At 37.7% G+C, this 21,741-nt stretch overlaps 1 protein-coding gene across 3 annotated transcripts in view; it reads right to left on the bottom strand.

Annotated features, from left to right (window-relative positions):
• COL4A5 (collagen type IV alpha 5 chain) overlaps window positions 1–21,741 on the bottom strand; it is a gene marked incomplete at its 3' end in the record, with an annotated part of 237,781 nt that overhangs the window by 799 nt on the left and 215,241 nt on the right. The window contains exons 42-50 of one of the 3 annotated variants that reach the window (XM_079727040.1): window positions 17,934–18,061; window positions 15,119–15,191; window positions 14,917–14,988; window positions 13,970–14,098; window positions 13,044–13,142; window positions 7,446–7,658; window positions 2,639–2,816; window positions 641–755; window positions 121–293 (exon numbers count right to left, since the gene is read on the bottom strand). In XM_079727040.1, coding sequence (XP_079583166.1) covers window positions 121–293; window positions 641–755; window positions 2,639–2,816; window positions 7,446–7,658; window positions 13,044–13,142; window positions 13,970–14,098; window positions 14,917–14,988; window positions 15,119–15,191; window positions 17,934–18,061 — 1,180 coding nt within the window. Of the gene's footprint in view, window positions 1–120; window positions 294–640; window positions 756–2,638; window positions 2,817–7,445; window positions 7,659–13,043; window positions 13,143–13,969; window positions 14,099–14,916; window positions 14,989–15,118; window positions 15,192–17,933; window positions 18,082–21,741 lie in introns of all 3 variants that reach the window. The other 2 variants (XM_079727039.1, XM_079727041.1) reach the window with 2 other exon arrangements.

Genomic DNA, 21,741 nt, shown 5'->3' with positions numbered 1-21,741 from the left:
ATGGTCCTTTAAATTCCTAACATTTGTTGGGTATAAACCATCCATGAACTTCCTCTCTGTTCGCTAGCACCTCTGAAGGAAGCTTAGGACCTAAACTAAAGCCATACATAAGCACCTTACCTGAACATATCTGACACATCTACAGTTGCCAGCCAAAAGCTGTAGGAGTTGGCATAATAGTTGCAGGTCCCCCGCCCATGACACTCAATGAAGGGAGCTGAACGAAACTCTTCTAAGCAGGAACCAGGGGAGGCCAGGGCTTGACCTGAGCCCTCTGCCCCTGCACTTGTGTGCTAGAAAAGACAAGGGAAAATGTGCCACAATACCCATGTGCCATGATACCTTAGTGAATATCCAAAGATATATGCTGAGCTGGGCCAAAAATTCAAAGCCAGTGAAGGAACTAGAGCCAGAGGTAACAGAACAGTATCCACACCAAAGGTATCCAACAAAAGAAACAGGCAGATTATGAAAATATGTTCCAGCAGATGTATGAGAGGGAACACAGTGCTTGGAGAGAAGCTATATGAGGTTCAAGCTTCTTACTACATAAATGATAGGGATTCCTCATATTAGATAGAAATGTAGATATGACGGACAGTCAGCTTTGATGACAAAGACAAGGAAGAGTGCTGCATACCATCATGAAGGAATAACCAATCCAGAGAGAATCCCATCCCTGAGGACAACGGGGAATCTGGATGGTCTGACTGTGAACTGCAATCACCACGGCCGGAGCTTCACATACTGCACATCTGGTAAGGGAAAGGCAGAAGGAACACAATCTACAGAGTAAGCATATGGGAAATAGCAGTCCCTCTTCTTTGGAAGGCTTCCTGGTATAAAAGCCCATTAAGGTGTCTTCAGTGCTCAGAAAAAGAGGAGAAAAATGCACTTTGAGAATTGCTTTTGCATAAGCCCAGCCTCCCAATATACATAATAAAGTTATAAATGAAAAGTGTAAGCTTTTTTAAAAAGAAACTAAAGAACCACTGCTATAGCATTTTCATTTTCTATTCTGCAATAAATTTGTGTCCATACTTGCTACAGTCAATGTCATAATTGCTGTAAGAGTCTGGCTTAGTGTACTGCACATACTACTTGCTGTCAAACTGCCCAACTGGAGGGGAGACATTTAGTAATGCTAAAACTGTGGTAAGAACAATGTCTAGTAAACTTAAAAAGACAAGAAACAGACACTTTCTTAATTCCCACCCATTATTTTTGGCCCAAAGAATATTTATTAACCATTTGGCCATACCTGTAGAAGTACAACATATCCAGAATGCTGGGCAAGTACCCAGGCACTTGGAGATGTGGCTTAAATCTATAAAATCAAGTAAAATACAGCTGAGTCTACCAAATCTTTAGTAAAGAGCATGAGGGTACCTTTTGAAATATGACTAAACCAATTTGGTAAAGTTTATCTACAAAATAGGGAATGCCTTTAGGGGATCTTTTATTCCCAAGGTTGGGACTGACAAAAAAAATCACACACAAAAAAATGAATTCCTAAAGGATTCGGGCAAATATATTGAAAAGGGCACCATGAATTTGCTATTAAGAGAGGCTGAATGAGGTTTAAACTTTATATTCAATGTCAAAGAAACTAGAGTTTCCAATGATTCACCCTTTATGGTTACTAGACTCCTAGGTCAATTGGGTCATGATCAGAATGAAAATAGCAATATCTAACATGCCTAGGAGGTCGAGTTAAACTAGGGTTCTAATGTAGCAACACTCTAGGAAATCTCTATTAATGGCACCACCCTCCTCTTAGTTACTCATGCACCAAGTCTCAGCTACCACTTTCTCCTTCCCATAACTAATCATGCCAAATCTTATTTATTCTATTAATGTGATACATGTACCCTACTGAGAGTTCCAATCCACTCCTACCAGGACTACAGCGATATTCTCAATCTAACTGGTCTCTACCTCTGGACTATCCCCTTTGAAATCCATGTTATACATTGATGTTTCTGTAATCTTCCCTGTAAGCTCAAAAACTTCAGATGTCCCCATTACATACCAAATAAATTCCAAACTAAAACCTAACATTGAAAGCCTTCTACAGTCCAGGTCCAAGCTAACTTTCTGATCTCTTCTCCCTCTGCAACTTTTAGAAACTACATTCTAGACATACCAGTCTACAACCCATTCCAATGTTCTCTACCTAGTATGCCTTTCTCCCTTATAAATGCCTGTGTCTTAAATCCTTTACATCCTTCAAGGGCTAAGCAGTTCAAAACATATTTCTTCCATATAGTCATCTCAGATTTCTCTAGCTGGAATTAAATATCCCTTTCCCAATGCTTTCATAACACTTTACTGGATCTATTGCAGCACTTAGCCCAAGCCTGATACATATTAATTTCCATATATTTGCCTAGTGACTAGACTGTGAGCTTTTTTTGTATATTGCACTAGTCTATCATGGGTCCTGGTCAAAAGTAGATCTCCGATAAATATGGATCAAACTACATACTGCACTGAGTATAATAAAGGCACCTCTATTCTACCTAACCTGAGATGAATATGATCAGATTATTAGCTTTGGACTCATTTCTAACTAGCTAAACTAACTAGCTAAACTAACTGGAGATTGATAAGAATCAAAGGTATACCAGTGTCTCACCGACTAATGAATGGCTGGATGCTCTGGCCCTTCAGGGGCTCCATGCTCATTGGCATGGGCTCTGGGGTGGAGAGCCAGTAAGAATAGTCATTTCTTGAAGCAAAGTTGCAAACATTATTGATGTTGCAGAACATGAAAGGCATGGTACTGAAGCGACGAAGGCAGCTGCCGGCCGTTCCTGGGAAGAAATGGGGAGAAAAAGAAAAAATGTCATGATGATTAGTTTCTTCAAACATACTCACAACCTTTCAAAGAGGAACTTTCCCCCATCTCTTAGATAATAAATACACTTTAATTCTTCAGTTATAAGATGCACATTTACTCATATTTTTACATCTCTAAAATCAGGATAGATCTTACAACTTATGTAGACATTTATTGTGGTAGCTTATTATATACTCCCCAACACTGTTTCTAAACTGGTGAGGCATCTTATAAACAATGGTGTCTTACGGAGAATAGTGGGTAATTTATTGTAGACGAGTGAAAGGCACACACTGATTCCTTATAATATCATATCAGTATTTCCTCTCCAGGCTGTCCTCGCTTCTTCCAAGACATCCCCAGTCGATGTCTTATGTGGGTTCACAATCTCTTTAAGCCTAGGGAAAACTGTAGTGCTGACTAATATGCACAGCAACCATGGACAGGTTTGCAGGTAAATAATACAAAGGAAAAAAGTAAATAAGGGAGAAAGGAAGAACGTAAGGGGAAAAAAAAGGAAAGGAACTAGAGTCTTTAAATTTCTGAGCTGGTAGGGGCAATAGAGGTTATTTCTACCAGTGATTAGGCCATTCTTTTCTCATTTACTCACAAAAGAATGATGAAAAATGATGTACCACCCTCACACATTTTTAAGTTGACATCTCAAATTTTTCATCAGAAGTTTAAATTGATACTGTGCCAGTTATTAAGTTATTGGTTATTGTCTCTTGGCTTCAAACCCACCTTTCTATACTTTGTAATACTGGAGCCTGGAATTTTGCAAACCACATTTCAACATTGCCAGCTGTCATTTGTAGTGTTTTGTGAATATTTATATTTAAAAACAAACTTTGACATCACTCTTTTAAATGTATCCAATGTAAGTATTTGAAACCTAACAATAAACCTTTTGAAAAGTGCATAAACTCATCTTTAATAACTGGAAATTATACAGTGCTCCTTTTGTATTTGGAAATTATATTTCCATTCCACTTCTCTCACACAGTTCTATCCTAATGTACTTTTTTTATTTTTGAAAGTCTTTTACTGATTATCCAATCATAGTTTTCTGAAACAAAAATTTAAAGTAACTTTTAAAAACTTTCTGTGACCCTAAGGCTTTACATGGTAAATATTTTATTTTGAATGGTCATCATCATAATAATTACTAATTCACATTGATCAAAAAGATAGTTTATTATACATTTTGATAATTACTAAACATTAAAAGAAAACTTTTATTGGAAATGCATTTCCTAATGAGATGGATTAGAAGTGAATTTTAGAGCCTGAGCTGATGGAGACTTTAACAAAGCCATTATTTTGAATTATTCCTCTGAATATGTCCCCTAGAGGTTTTCATGTTTCAAGGCAATATGCCATAGTATGAGTCTTTTATAAAGTGGGAGATGGGTGGTAGTGAAAGGGGATGTGGGAAACAAGATTATCCAAAGCACATACACAGGCAGTTCGACTTTAGGAGAAAGTACATATGAAAGTTGAGGATTTGTAAACTAAGTCCTTTAAAATTATGCATTGGAAATTCCTCATGTATCCAAAGGGGTATGCTTATCTCAGGCTGAAGGTGACTGACAAAAGAGCAATAATTCTTAAAACTGGTAGACTGTCAGAATCACTGGGAATTTTTATATAATAGGTTTGGGATGGGGCTAGGAACCTTTTCAAAAGTTCCCCAGGTTGAAAATCATTGATTTATTGTAATTTATACTTTTTTCAGAAAAAAATGGCTCAGAGAGGTGAATGATTTCAAAGTCATGTGAGAGCAAACAACAAAATTGACATAACTGAAAAACGAATGGGTTTAGAATTGGTAGGTGTTACAAATGAAACGATCTTCAAAATAGAAACAGACTCACAGACACAGAGAACAGACTTGTGGTCGCCAAGGGGTAGGGGGTTTGGGGAGGGTTGGACTGGGAGTCTGGAGTTAGTAGATGCAAACTGTTATGTATAGAATGGATAAGCAACAAGGTCCTACTGTATATAGCACAGGGAACTATATTCAGTATCCTGAGATAAACCATAATAGAAAAGAATAAAAAAAAGAATGCATATATATGTATAACTGAATCACTTTGCTGTACAGCAGAAATTAACACAACATTGTAAATCAACTGTACTTCAATTAAAAAAAAAGAATTGGTAGGTGTTGGAGTCAATTCATATCTCCATCACTTTCTGAGTGTGTGGTTTTGAATAAGTCACTTAACCGCTTAGCCAGTTTGTGTGTGTGTGTGTGTGTGTGCGCGTGCGTGTGGGTGTGTGAAGTGGAAAAATACAATACTTGTCCTATATCATTCTTGATCATAGTTGTGAAAATCAAATTGGATAATGAATATGAAAGTACTTTTAAATTATAAAGTAATTTAAAAATAAAACTAACATTACTAATCAGGGACAGAGATGGAAATATCCCTGGTCTCAGAAAGAAAAGGAAGATGTGCATAAAAGGAATGCCCATAATGATGAGAACATGGGTGTTTGGTTGTATTTATGCTGTAGACTACCCATAATGATGCAGAATTCTGGTTACAGTTTCTAAACATTCAAAGAGACTGTGATCTCATGAACTCTCAATGCCTCTATTAAAACTATAGACTAATGGTTCCTAGTATGCTTTTTTTCTCCCAGACAGAATGGTTTTAGTATTCAGTGTGTTTCCTCCACCCTCTTTTTTATACACCATAATCCTTTCACTAATCCAGCAGAGACTATGTATTTACTTAATCAGGTGATTGTTTCCTTAACATCAAACCTATAACTATTCTTTGCTTAGCCATCAAGATATCTCCAGTTTGATCCTTGAGTGAGCTCTAGCATAGACCCTGCAATCCAGTATCACACTTGGGATCTTGGGCCCTATCATGGCCTTCCTATGTCTGAGGAATAAGCTGTACCTGAGTCAGGGCCAGTTTATAGCCTCTTCGTCTGAATACATACCATGATGGGTCTCGTTTGACCAAATACACACATTTTGAAAAGTTGTAGTGATATACAGGGTAAGAGATCCCATTTTTTCTTTGCATTACATTTGTGAATTTCATCATGTTCAAAAACTTCTAATGCTTTCTATTCACTTGATAGGTTAGAGATTTGAAGATTATAAGCTTGATTATGGGAATAAGCTAGACTCTGACAGTAAAGAGAGAATGGACTAAAAGGAGAAAAAGTTTATGGGAGGGCTTCCCTGGTGGCGCAGTGGTTGGGAGTCCGCCTGCTGATGCAGGGGACACGGGTTCGTGCCCCAGTCCAGGAAGATCCCACATGCCGCGGAGAGGCTGGGCCCGTGAGCCATGGCCGCTGAGCCTGCGTGTCCGGAGCCTGTGCTCCACAACGGGAGAGGCCACAGTAGTGAGAGGCTCGAGTACCACAAAAAAAAAAAAAAAAAAAAGAAAGAAAAAAAAGGTTATGGGAGAAAAACTAGAGAAAATTATCTAAAAGATAAGAGTATTTTCACAATGAAGATTTGTCGATTCTAAAATTAGAAAAAGATGGTACATAAAGAAAGTAAAAGAGAGAAGGAAAAGTAGCAGAGGGAAGTTGAAAAGGAGAAAACGAGAAATAGAAGAGAAAGAAGAAAGTTGTTGGGCAAACTCCTACTTTATTAGGCTCTTTAAAATGATCTGTGACTACTGGCTTCCATGTAGGTAGATGTGCCTGGCAGGTGTGGCCATGTCCCCTGGAGCAGAGTGAGCACAGCAGACCTCTGGAGGTCTCTGTTGCTGCAGAACTGTTTTCAGAGAATGGCCCAGGTAAAGAGACTTCAGAAGGCCTCTTACTATGGAGACCCCAGAAACTGGAGACCTAGACTATCTTCTTAAATGTCTTTATGGAGGTAAGAGGGATAGTGATTTCTAAAATAGGCAGCCCCAGGTCAAACAATGGGGCCTCAAAATGAAAAGTCAGAATTCCAGAAAAAGAAATGTTAGGGATTTGGAAGAGGTCTTGAAAGTCATTCTGTCCAGCCTCATCCCATCAACAAAATTGCCCACCCTATAGCATAGAGAAGATGCATGAGAACACATTAAATGAAGTGGAGCCTATATGGAAATATGGTGCTTTGTACAGCTTTAAACTACTCTGATAACATTTTATAAAGCTAAGGAGCTTATTCATGAACTAGCAAAATTAAGCAATGACCTTACTTTCTTTGATCTAGAAACCAAGATTCTCTTCAGCACTTATCTTTAACTTGATAAAGACCAGTGTCAGAAAAGAGGAAACTATCTCCCATGAGTTACAAACACTGCCCACTTAAGCAGCTGCTATACTATAGAGAGCCCAGAGAATCTGTTTCCTCAATAACTAAGCTAACAAAAGTACATATGGCCCTTTCCAAATGCCTTGCTTTAGGCCGAGAATTGTACCTCACACTAGCTAATTAATGCTTTTAGTTTAAAGTTAAATATTATTTATTTAAAACTTATAGTGAATATATTCAGCTGCCCTTGACATGATCTTCAGTTTGGAAGCCCCAAAAGAATAGAGAGAGACACTTTGGCCAAGGCTACTCTAGAACCCAACAAGATTTTCAAAACAAAAACAAAATGCATAGTAAGAAATAAGATGCTGATTATCTCACCCAAGTCTTGACCGTGAGCTCTTTTATTTCCTTGTACATACAGGAGAGAAAAGCCTTCATAAACCTGGATAGTTCCCTGTGGGCAATGTGGTGCATCTGTTGTCTGGCTGTGACGTGTGATGAGAAATCCATGGGCAACAGAGGAGGCTCCAGGGGGACCTGGGGGACCCTGCAATCCATCTGGCCCGGGGGGACCATCCAAACCACGGATACCTATTTCCAAAGAATCATCAGTATACAAATTAAGTAAGCTCTGATTCACTATTATGGCTATCGACACAACATTATGACCTTGTTTGATTAGTTAATATTTATAGAATGTCTACAAAGGCATTGTCAGATATCATGGATTTGGAGATAAATAAAATACAGTCCCTGCCCTCAAAGAGATTTAAATGTATTCTTTTTCTTCTGAAATTGGTTGATGACATTAGGCACTAAATAAATACTGAGGGAATGGAACATTAGACGGGAAAAAGTGATGCTTATTTGGGGGGTTTGTTTTATCCGGTCTCTTGCTGTACTAAAGGAGTGCAAAACCCATGATGAAATTTCAGCCTGCTGTTTTGTTCATCAACGAGAAAGGAAGGGTGTGGCTGCCATCAACTTGCCAGCTTCAGTGCTGATAAACATTTTCCATTGAATCTGTCTGGGGAATTATTCTCACGCATAACTTTTTGTTTAGAGAATAGGCAGGGTACTCTAAGGAAACTTTTCAAAACGTCTAATTTCAATCTACCACTGGTTCCCATTCTCCATTTGGCCACTCGACTTGAGCTTATTTAAAAAATTTCTCTAAAGGGATCGATCCAAGAAGAAAATATAACAATTGTAAATATTTATGCACCCAACATAGGAGCACCTCAATACATAAGGCAAATACTAACAGCCATAAAAGGGGAAATCGACAGTAACACACTCATAGTAGGAGACTTCAACACCCCACTTTCACCAATGGACAGATCATCCAAAATGAAAATAAATAAGGAAACACAAGCTTTAAATGATACATTAAATAAGATGGACTTAATTGATATTTATAGGACATTCCATCCAAAAACAAGAGAACACATATTTTTCTCAAGTGCTCATGGAACATTCTCCAGGATAGATCATATCTTGGGTCACAAATCAAGCCTTGGTAAATTTAAGAAAATTGAAATTGTATCAAGTATCTTTTCCAACCACAATGCTATGAGACTAGACATCAATTACAGGAAAAGATCTGTAAAAAATACAAACACATGGAGGCTAAACAATACACTACTCAATAACGAAGTGATCACTGAAGAAATCAAAGAGGAAATAAAAAAATACCTAGAAACAAATGACAATGGAGACACGATGACCCAAAACCTATGGGACGCAGCAAAAGCAGTTCTAAGGGGGAAGTTTATAGCAATACAATCCCACCTTAAGAAACAGGAAACATCTCGAGTAAACAACCTGACCCTGCACCTAAAGCAATTAGAGAAAGAAGAACAAAAAACCCCCAAAGTTAGCAGAAGGAAAGAAATCATAAAGATCAGATCAGAAATAAATGAAAAAGAAATGAAGGAAACGATAGCAAAGATCAATAAACTAAAAGCTGGTTCTTTGAGAAGATAAACAAAATTGACAAACCATTAGCCAGACTCATCAAGAAAAAAAGGGAGAAGACTCAAATCAATAGAATTAGAAATGAAAAAGGAGAAGTAACAACTGACACTGCAGAAATACAAAAGATCATGAGAGATTACTACAAGCAACTCTATGCCAATAAAATGGACAACCTGGAAGAAATGGACAAATTCTTAGAAATGCACAACCTGCCAAGACTGAATCAGGAAGAAACAGAAAATATGAATAGACCAATCACAAGCACTGAAATGGAAACTGTGATAAAAAAATCTTCCAACAAACAAAAGCCCAGGACCAGATGGCTTCACAGGCGAATTCTATCAAACATTTAGAGAAGAGCTAACTCCCATCCTTCTCAAACTCTTCCAAACAATATCAGAGAAAGGAACACTCCCAAACTCATTCTACGAGGCCACCATCACCTTGATACCAAAACCAGGCAAGGATGTCACAAAGAAAGAAAACTACAGGCCAATATCACTGATGAACATAGATGCAAAAATCCTCAACAAAATACTAGCAAACAGAATCCAAAAGCACATTAAAAGGATCATACACCATGATCAAGTGGGCTTTATTCCAGGAATGCAAGGATTCTTCAATATACGCAAATCAATCAATGTGATACACCATATTAACAAATTGAAGGAGAAAAACCATATGATCATCTCAATAGATGCAGAGAAAGCTTTCGACAAAATTCAACACCCATTTATGATAAAAACCCTGCAGAAAGTAGGCATAGAGGGAACTTTCCTCAACATAATAAAGGCCATATATGACAAACCCACAGCCAACATCGTCCTCAATGGTGAAAATCTGAAAGCATTTCCACTAAGATCAGGAACAAGACAAGGCTGCCCACTCTCACCACTCTTATTCAACTTAGTTTTGGAAGTTTTAGCCACAGCTATCAGAGAAGAAAAGGAAATAAAAGGAATCCAAACTAGAAAAGAAGAAGTAAAGCTGTCACTGTTTGCAGATGACATGATATTATACATAGAGAATCCTAAAGATGCTACCAGAAAACTACTAGAGCTAATCAATGAATTTGGTAAAGTAGCAGGATACAAAGTTAATGCATAGAAATCTCTGGCATTCCTGTACACTAATGATGAAAAATCTGAAAGTGAAATCAGGAAAACACTCCCATTTACCATTGCAACAAAAAGCATAAAATATCTAGGAATAAACCTACCTAAGGAGACAAAAGACCTGTATGCAGAAAATTATAAGAGACTGATGAAAGAAATTAAAGATGACAGAAATAGATGGAGAGATATACCATGCTCCTGGATTGGAAGAATCAATATTGTGAAAATGACTCTACGACCCAAAGCAATCTACAGATTCAATGCAATCCCTATCAAACTACCACTGGCATTTTTCACAGAACTAGAACAAAAAAATTCAAGATTTGTTTGGAAAAACAAAAGACCCCGAATAGCCAAAGCAATCTTGAGAACAAAAAACGGAGCTGGAGGAATCATGCTCCCTGACTTCAGACTATACTACAAAGCTACAGTAATCAAGACAGTGTGGTACTGGCACAAAAACAGAAAGATAGATCAATGGAACAGGATAGAAAGCCCAGAGATAAACCCACACACATATGGTCAACTTATCTTTGATAAAGGAGGCAGGAATGTACAGTGGAGAAAGGACAGCCTCTTCAATAAGTGGTGCTGGGAAAACTGGACAGGGACATGTAAAAGTATGAGATTAGATCATTCCCTAACACCATACACAAAAATAAGCTCAAAATGGATTAAAGACCTAAATGTAAGGCCAGAAACTATCAAACTCTTAGAGGAAGACATAGGCAGAACACTCTATGACATAAATCACAGCAAGATCCTTTTGGACCCACCTCCTAGAGAAATGGAAATAAAAACAAAGATAAACAAATGGGACCTAATGAAACTTCAAAGCTTTTGCACAGCAAAGGAAACCATAATCAAGACCAAAAGACAACCCTCAGAATGGGAGAAAATATTTTCAAATGAAGCAACTGACAAAGGATTAATCTCCAAAATTTATAAACAGCTCATGCAGCTCAATAGCAAAAAAACAAACAACCCAATCACAAAATGGGCAGAAGACTTAAATAGGCATTTCTCCAAAGAAGATATACAGACTGCCAACAAACACATGAAAGAATGCTCAACATCATTAATCATTAGAGAAATGCAAATCAAAACTACAATGAGATATCGTCTCACACCAGTCAGAATGGTCATCATCAAGAAATCTAGAAACAATAAATGCTGGAGAGGGTGTGGAGAAAAGGGAACACTCTTGCACTGCTGGTGGGAATGTGAATTGGTACAGCCACTATGGAGAACAGTATGGAGGTTCCTTAAAAAACTAAAAATAGAACTACCATATGACCCAGCAATCCCACTACTAGGCATATACCCTGAGAAAACCATAATTCAAAAAGAGACATGTACCAAAATGTTCATTGCAGCTCTATTCACAATAGCCCGGAGATGGAAACAACCTAAGTGTCCATCATCGGATGAATGGATAAAGAAGATGTGGCACATATATACAATGGAATATTACTCAGCCATAAAAAGAAACGAAACTGAACTATTTGTAATGAGGTGGAGAGACCTAGAGTCTGTCATACAGAGTGAAGTAAATCAGAAAGAGAAAGACAAATACTGTATGCTAACACATATATATGGAGTTTAAAAAAAAATGTCATGAAGAACCTAGGGGTAAAACAGGAATAAAGACACAGACCTACTTGAGAATGGACTTGAGGATATGGGGAGGGGGAAGGGTAAGCTGTGACAAAGCGAAAGAGAGGCATGGACGTATATACACTACCAAACATATGGTAGATAGATAGTGGCAAGCAGCCGCAGAGCACAGGGAGATCAGCTCGGTGCTTTGTGACCGCCTGGAGGGGTGGGATGGGGAGGGTGGGAGGGAGGGAGACGCAGGAGGGAAGGGATGTGGGAACAGATGTATATGTATGACTGATTCACTTTGTTATTAAGCAGAAACTAATAAAAAAAATAAAATAAAAAAAGTAAAAAATAAATAAAAAATTTCTCTATTTACAGGCCTTTGGCCACCGTGTGTATAGATTTTCATTTGGGGGAATTTCACAGCAATGCCCATATATGTGATGAAGATGGCACTAACTTGTTTCTTCCCTAGAAATACAGTTAATGAAACAGGAGGGTGTTGGTTCTAGGAGCAACACAGTTATCACCAATCTGCCTTGTTGCCGCTGCTAGTTTTTACCAACTGTTTTTATGTTTATATTATTTAGAGTTATATTTAGATTACCTAAAACATATTGAGGGACTTCCCTGGTGGCGCAGTGGTTAAGAATCAGCTGGCCAATGAAGGGGACACGGGTTCGAGCCCTGGTCCGTGAAGATCCCACATGCTGCGGAGCAACTAAGCCCTTGCACCACAACTACTAAGCCTGTGCTCTAGAGCCTGCGAGCCACAATGACTGAGCCCGTGTGCTACAACTACTGAGTCCATGTGCCACAACTACTGAAGCCCACGCGCCTAGAGCCCAGGCTCTGCAACAAGAGAAGCCACCGCAATGAGAAGACCACACACCGCAACGAAGAGTAGCCCCTGCTCGCCGCAACTAGAGAAAGCCCATGCGCAGCAACGAAGACCCAACACAGCCAAAAATAAATAAATAAAATAAATAAATTTATTCAAAAAATATTGAAAATTATCAGAACAGTTAAGTACAGTGAGTACTTGGAAAATCCTCATTTTGAGGAAAAGCTGGGTTTTCCAGTGCTCTAAACACATAAATAAAAACCACCTTTCTATGCTTCTCTTATACTGGCACATCTGTGTCATCCCATTTTTCCCAAGCAACAGACTCCCCACCTAGCTATGCTCTCTCAAGAGGAGGCTCTCACAGCTTCAATCAGAGGCCGTATGTCCAGAGGTCCCCCAGACTTAAAAACTAGTATCAGCAGCACATCTCACCTGGCTGGCCTGGTAAACCTGGGTCTCCTTTGTGCCCTCCTGCACCATCAAAGCCAGGGAGTCCATTGCGTCCAGGATCTCCTGGAGGGCCAATTGGACCTATAGGAAAATGAAGTAGGGTTTTCAAATGTGGGTAGAATAAATCCACATCCAGATAGATTTGGGACACTTAGGTCCTCGAGTGTCACTGAATTCATAATCTGGTTTTGTCTTTAATTCAGATAAACGAAGGAACAGCTCAAGCCCAGGACAAAACAAGCAGACAAGGATTTAGCTTTAACTTTAAACAATTCATTTGCCTCTGTGGAGATTTCCATAATATGGCAGTTGTGTTCACCTTGCCTTCAGAAAAAGATAGAGCCCAAGGCCAACTTTTATTATATATCTCACCATAGGCAAGGCTGTTACTGCCTGGTACACTTTATTTATGAAAAGACTGCTATTAAGCCACCTGATAAAACAGAAAGACTGAAGTTAGTTTCTAGCTTTCTTTTTAATCAAAGTTGGCTGCAAGCATAGAGTTAAATGGCCAACTAGATAGGATTTAGTTTAAAAATCAGGAGGCCTCACAGTGGGGAATTTATAGCCCACCAAATCAGCCTCTATCCTTCTTGTGGTTGGGATAGAGAAAGCACCATATCTTAAATGCATATTAATTTCATTATAGAACAACATTTTAACAACATTAACCTAATCATTCAAGTTAGGATAGCCAGAGGAGTTAAAAGAAATTGGACTGGGCCTAAAAGAAATTAGGGCATGAGAAATGAACATTTTCAAGGAGAAAAGGAAATGGAACCTGGTGGTCTGGTATTCTACTAGTTGCTGAGACTCCTATTGTCAGAGACAAACTCTAACAAGTGAAAGAAGAATGAGGGAAATATTTTCAAATACATAAGGCTTAAAAAGATGATCTACAAAGGTACCTGGTAAACCTTGAGGTCCTGGTAGTCCTGGTAGACCTTTTAATCCAGGCTGGCCTGGAACCCCTGGTGGACCAGCATCTCCTTTGATTACAATACTCTGTCCTGAAGGACCAGGTAATCCAGGGGGACCTAAGAGGCAAAGCACATGAAGTTGAAGGTAGGGAAGAGAAAGGTCGGAAAGAATGGATGCCAAAGTAACCTCAGATCGTAATAAGAATTGGTTTGAGAGAAACAAGTTACATGTATTGGAATTTGCTATGTCCAACAGAAATCTGTTTGGGAAAATTATCATTATCTCACCCAAAAGGCTGAAAAAATAAATAATTTTCTTAGGGTCCATGGACAAATTAGGCAAATTGTCTCAATTTTCAAGCCTTGAATCATGACTCGGTTACAAGAAAGTCTAATCCAGTGCAAATCTGTGAACACTGGTGTCAAGGTTAGACAATTCTATTTGCTGTAGAGTCCATTCTGATTCTAACATCATTTGCAGTTTTTGTTTGTTGTGCTTGTCAAGGGACCCACTGAACTAACTAGTAGAGGAATTTAGTAGATGCTCTGTTTCACAGTTTACAGGAAACCTCTTTAAGTCTCTCAGCAAAAAGAACTCTTCATATTAAAGATATACAAACATACTTATGTGACTTGCTCTTGTGATCTATTCAAATGAATATGGGAAAGTTAGTATAAAGGTCAATAAAAATCTCATTGAAGCATTCTTGTTGGTCCTGCATCTACCTTAAACTTAAAAGGTCTGCTCCTGATAATACATTATTGAAACAGAGAGCTTGAGAAGATTAGTTAATAGAGAGAGAGTCCTGCCTATTTCCCCCCAACTGTTGGGGACTGAGACTCTGAAAGTTTTGGTTGAAAGGCAGAATGCAAACTTTCAAATTCTTCAATGAGTTTAAGTATCAGGTATAACTAGCTCCAGAAATAACTCTTACCTGGGGGGCCAATAAGTCCTGGATCCCCCTCAGGGCCAGTTGAACCAGGTTCTCCGCTGGGTCCTTTCATGCCTGCAAAGAACACAATTGCACAGCAAAGCAACAGGGCCACAGCCTTTACCCAGCCAAATCAGAAAATGGGTGTCTTCTCCCAAAGGAGTTTAATGTAAAAGGGGAAACTTCCAAACACCCCTTCAAATACCTGGAAATCCTGGAACACCAGGGAGACCAGGATCTCCTTTCATTCCATTGAGACCTGGCCGGCCAGGATTACCCTGAATAAATAAAATCATTAATTTTAGAAAAAAGTTGGGGGGAGGGAAGGAAGTGAGAGCATAGGTGGCGATTTGTAGCACTGGCTCTAGAGTCAGACTTCCAGAATTCAAAACCCAATTCACCTCTTATTAGCTTGTGTGACCTTGAGTTGTTTAACCTCTTTGATGCATCATTTTCTCACCTCTAACATACAGAAAATAATAGTATCTACTCCATGAAGTTGTTGTGAGGACTACATGAGATAATTCATGTTAAGTACTTAGAAAACTGATTGGCATATGATGTATACTTAATAAATTTAGTTATCTTTTTACTATCATTAACAAAGGCACTTCTTTTTTAGTGTAGCCCTGATGTGGTAAGTGTATGAATTAGAATCTAAGAAATGATAAAGTCTGAAAGACTAAGCAAAAAAATATAGTGGGCTTATTAATTAATTGGGTTTGAGGACCAGGAAAACTATGGGAAGAAGAAGAGTTGAAAATAACTCCAGAATGGATCTAAAGGGAAAATAAGTGTGGAACGATGAAGCTCTTATCAGTAGTAATGAAAAAGAGGCAAGGCTGGAACATCTTATGCCCAAAAGTAAGAAAGAACTTTAAAATGGAGGGCATATCAGAAAGTCACAGGATCCAGCTTGAAGGGGCTCCCAAATCTAGGACAGGTTGAGCATCAAAATAAGTAATGATAGAATAAAAATTATGAATCATTGAAGAGAATGAGAATTTATGAGTCCATAATGATAACAAATAGACAGTAAATAGAAGAGAAGGGAGGCTCTTGCTTACAGTAGGGCTGAGTGGTATATGTGGAGGTAGTTGCCACTATCACAGTATTGAACAGTTGAGGCAAAAATCATAAATAGATATTATATCTAGGGAGAAATTTTGACGTGGAATAGTATATATATTTGCATTATCTTAATGTGTCTTCCTGTAGCTTTGCTTATTAGTTACAAGGGGAAGAATAGTAACCATGCAGTGGAGAAACGAGGTAACAACTTGATGGGAAGATCAAAATTAACATAACTAGGGCTTCCCTGGTGGCGCAGTGGTTGAGAGTCCGCCTGCCGATGCAAGGGACACGGGTTCGTGCCCCGGTCTGGGAAGATCCCACATGCCGCGGAGCGGCTGTGCCCGTGAGCCATGGCCGCTGAGCCTGCGCGTCCGGAGCCTGTGCTCCGCGACGGGAGAGGCCACAACAGTGAGAGGCCCGTGTACCGCAGAAAACAAAAAATAATAATAAAAATTAACATAACTAATGAAGGGCAGATGAATATCATGGGCCTCCATATCTGAGAACACACCACTCATGGAGTATTCTATCTGGGGATGCATAACCTGAATCTAATTATGAAGAAACAGCAGACAAAAGAAGAAACATTCTTTTTTTTGTTTTTTAAATGGGAACGGCTACATTTCTTCAAAAATGTCAAGGTTATGAAAAAAATAGGTTTAGAAACTGTTTCAGATTGAGGGAGAATAAAGAGATATAACAGTTAAATGCAATGCATAGTTTGGTCTGGATCCTATTTTGGAGGAGGAAAAATGCTATAAAGGATATTACTAAGTCAATTGATACAATTAGAACATGTGGGCAGAAATAAAAATGTTACATCAATGCTCAATTTCCTGAAGTTGAGAACTGTACTATGGTTATATAAAAGAATATATTTAATTTTAGGAAATATTACACACTGAAGTATTTAGTGATAAAGGGACATGGTAGATACAACTTATTCTCAAACATTTCAGAAAAAAATACATAATTATACACACACACGCATACACACACAACATACATACAGAGAGCAAATGGGGCAAGACATTAACAATTGGTTCATCTGGGTAAATGTGGTTTTTCACCATTCTTGCAATTTTCCTATAAGTTTAACATTATTTCCAAACAAAAATTAGAAAAGTGCAAATGTAAGAACTTGCATGCAAGAAAATGAACAGAACTCGGCAATACCAGATTTATAAAATGTTGGTATCAGACAGTAGTCTTGAATCAGGCATAGTGACATGTGAACTGGAAGGACATGGGAAATGAATGAGATAGGAAGTGAGTAGAGAATGAATAAAGAGAAGATTCAAATTTTAAGCCTAGGTGTCTAGAAGAATAGTGATAACAGGAAAAAATGGTTAGCTGTTGGAAAGCTTTACGGACAATTTCTTTAGATATTTTTTTCTGCTATAAAGCAGCCATCAGAGTTAAAAGACTGAGCCCAGACCCTGTTGGCTGCAAAATCTAACAACAATCCTCCTGAATGAAGGAAGGAAGCTTTGAGGATCCATAAAGAAGTATGTGACTTTCTGGGTCACTCAAACCAAGGTGGAAAACACATGAACACAGACGTGGGGATATGCTATTATTCTCTTTTTACAGGTAAAGACAGAAACGCAAAGTGTCTGTCTGCCTTCCTCACAGACACAAAGTAGAAGTGTACAGAGGAGCTGAAATCTGACCCTAACTCTATCTAATTTCAAAGTCTAAAATATCCCCACACTCACCATGATTACTTCTCTATGGAAGGACTACTCCTCCACATGCAATGCTCTCATATATAAATAAATAAATAAATAAATAAATAAATACACACACACACACACACACACACACATATAGCTTAGTCAAGAGCTTTGACCAGTAAATGCTAATTAAAATAATGCAATTTGGAATTCTCATTTGGAATGCAAGCACCCACACCCCCTTCCTCATCAAATACTCCCATTTCCTACCTGGAGTCCTGGTGGTCCTTGATCTCCTTTCAAACCAGACAAACCAGGTTGCCCAGGTTGGCCTGGGTTTCCTCTCTCTCCTTTAATGCCCCCAATTCCAGGGAGACCCCGGGGACCTTCTGGACCTGCTAGACCTTGATAATGCACAACAAATAATCACATTTCAGTATAACATAAGAATAGCATCAAAGTCAGGCTTTTACATTATCCAAATACTATTAGTCATCTAAATACTATTAGTTTGCAGAATAAAATCCAGACTACATTAAAAATATAGATCCATGCTGACTCTCTAATGTAAACTGGGCTGGGTTCTTTTTGTTATTAACACTGGTTTGCAGACTCTTTTAGTTTGTATTTTACTATATATTTAATCCAATAAGCTCATATCTAAAGGAAGGACTTTGGACATTATAATAAAGATTGCTTCTGTAATCCTTAACTAAGTGTTTAAGTGAACCAAAAGAGACACCATAGGACACTGTTCTCAAATTGGAAATGCATCAGAATACACAGGAGGGCTTGTTAAAATAGATTCCTGGGTCTAACCCCAGAGTTCTGAATTTTGTTAGGCTGGAGAGGGGCCCAAGAATTTGCATTCTAACAAATGCCCTGTAGATAAACTAGTGTCCTGTAGCTAAAGTTGCTGATTCATGACCACACTTCGTAGGGCAATCAGGGATTCAAACCCTTTGTCTCATTGTGATTAAAATAAAATTGCTTTACTTGTAAGTAGTTACTTTTATTCAGCTTGTATTACTATGTAATTAAGATAGTTATTTAAGCAAACTAATTGTTTAATTTCATTTTAGTGACATACTTAATACATGGGAATATTTTAGTGTCAGAAAGTTATTGATTCAATATAGTACTTTTGAATTTATTTTTAAAATGTTTTTGTATTATTTACATTTTAAATATTTCTGAAGAAAAATAAAGGATTTGGCATATAACTTCTGAATAAATAAAGTAATTTAAAAGGATTTGGTAAGCTCTTTCCTTATACTGTGTTTTAAACTTTTCTTTCTAAATAAAGATATCAGGTCCATTAAGCAACTAAGAAGATCTGATAAATGGCCACATTTTTTCACACTAGGTGGGAAATAGCTGTTACTTGCCTGTAGTGTGCTAAGCAATAGCTGAGGTGGAGACTAAGTAGTCCTGCCTTAAGAAAATAATTACGAAGCCCCAAATAATGAACAGCAACTAGTGAGTACTTATACCTTCTCTCCTCCAGTAATTTTAGCTTTTCACTGGTTTCAACAAAAAAGGAAAATATGTAGGGATTATTTTTGAAGGAAATAACATAGGCAAGTGAATTTAGAATACTGAGTTCATGCTTACAATATGCACAAAAGGTCTCCTTTTTGATCCTATCCTTTCCAATACTCTTATGACCCAGAATCAATGGCTACAGGCTAACAAGGTTAGGGTCATTTTTGTTAAAATTTGGGGCCTGATGGGGGAAGTGGTGAAACAAAGGAAAGAACAACTAATGATGATTTGGTTCTGTGTCCAGAATATTTCATCCTTTCAAAAAATGTCATTGGCAACCTAAATGAGGACTGTGAGACACTGTTTAAAAGCTGTGAATGCCTGAAACTTAGAAGCCAAGGTGTTCCGTGCCTGAGCTTAATGCTGTTCCCAACAAAGGACTAAGCCAGTTAAGAAGTTACCAAATCTGTCGTCTGTGGGATGGAAACTGGTTGAGGAGGAAAAGTCTTATTGGACTCTGGAGCTAGAATGCTGGGTTGGAATATTGGAAACTGGTTGAGGAGGAAAAGTCTTATTGGACTCTGGAGCTAGAATGCTGGGTTGGAATATTGGAAACTGGTTGAGGAGGAAAAGTCTTATTGGACTCTGGAGCTAGAACACTGGGTTGGAATCCCAGCTCCATTAATCTTTAGCTGTTTGACCTCAGTAAGTTTATTAACCATCTTAGCCTCAATTTCCTCTTCTTTAAAATGGAAATAAGAATAGTACCTACCTTATCAGGTTGTTCCAAGAATTAAATAAGATAATATATATAAACACAGTGCCTGGCACATAGTAAGAATTATATAAGAAGTTTTAAACAATTATTATTATTACTAGTATTATCTTCATTATTAGTAAAACTGAGGGTAAGAACATATCTTTAAAATATAAACCTGTTTTTAATCTTTCAGCTATATCTATGTGATTTCATAATATAACAGTGTTTTATCTGTCACATGAGAAAGAGAAAGCAGGTTCACAACAGTACAACAATCATTTTATCTTTAAACAGTTTTAATCATATAGTCACCCTAGCCCAGCAACCAGACAGAAACACTCAAAAATTCCCTTCCCAATCATAAAGAAAGGGTTGGGGTACTTTGAACTTAAACAAACAAATTAAAAACAACTTCTGAGTTCAAACCCCTTGATAGGGTTTTCTAAGAAAAATTGTTAGTCTCATCCATATGTATAATTTGGACTAGAAATCAGGTAGCAAATCAGGTTATTAAGAGAAAGGTAAACTATCTGTGAATCAGCCTAACAATGACTAGGGTAAGATTAAGAGGAAGAAAAAAAGGAACATTTTACACTCCGCTTCCCCAGTTTGAAAAGTAAACAGAACATTGTTATCATTTGGAAAAAAAGTAGGCATATTTTGGGCATTGCTCTGTTTGCAATTAAAAGGAAATTTGGGGAAATTTACATGTTATTAATTCTGACCTGTTGTTCTAGAGTCTCTCAAATTTAAATGACTGATTTGCTAATGATACGAGATTTATTTTTTAACAATACTCAATAGTTACCCTCTTCCATTACTGAAAATAGCCATGAAAACACAGATCTGATCAATCTCAAGCAACAAAAATTCAAGAAAATAAAATCAATATACAGAGGTTACAAATGGGCCAGATGCCTGCCTAAATATCTTAATGCAGTCTTAAAGATAAAAATAAGTGTATTTCCACTTAAAATTCAACATGTTTCTATGTATGAATTACCTATTATAAATAATTGAAACCACAAAGACCTAATGTCATTTCAAACTTGATTATAAACAAGTCACATTACCTTCACCAAAATGTTAAATACCAGAGCAGGTAGTATTTGAGGATAACAGCACTCTTCAATGACTTCTGAATTATAGCAAAAAAAGTGCATTTCTCTTGTCACACATACAAAGCATTAAAAAAAAAAAAAAAGAATTGACCAGTGAAGAGTCTAACCTTGAAAACCTGGGAAGATCAGAGTTCACCAAAGCCCAAAGATCGATGTTAGCAGTATCAGACATCACACAGTACAAAATAAGATTATGAGTTAGAAGTGGTTCACATTATAGCACAAGTTAAACAATAATCCTCTTTGCCAGCATTTCTTATACCTACAGCGTAATCAGTATGCAAACAGAACCCTACAGGAGTATAGAGAGCCAAATATTTTAAAATAGAGCTTATTCTAGAAAATAAGCTGCTAATTTTCATTAATGCAAAAAATGCAAAACTCTACTGAAGACATGTTAACACTGCTACAGTGGCTTTCCAAAAGTTAGCACCTTCAAAACATTAAAGTTGGAAAGGTAGTACCACTTCACTGATAGCCTTCTATTCCTCTGGGTAAAAGTTTACCTTGGCCTCTGCCATTCTTTAGTAAAAACATGAGGTGCAAATTTATTGGTGTGTGCAGGCTGCTCCAAGGAGCTACAATTAAATTTAAAGGCCTTATTAGACAAATATACAAAGATCATAGGTGATCAAATAGAGAAATTAAAACACGAGTATACAATGGCCATTACCAACTGTACTTCTGTTTGTCTTCTTTGAAAATCATTCCA

The sequence above is a fragment of the Hyperoodon ampullatus genome, assembly GCF_949752795.1.
Source record: "Hyperoodon ampullatus genome assembly, chromosome: X".
In the NCBI taxonomy this organism is placed as follows: domain Eukaryota; kingdom Metazoa; phylum Chordata; class Mammalia; order Artiodactyla; family Ziphiidae; genus Hyperoodon; species Hyperoodon ampullatus.
Note: the sequence above shows the minus strand (reverse complement) of the source record. Positions and strands in the feature narration are given on the sequence as shown.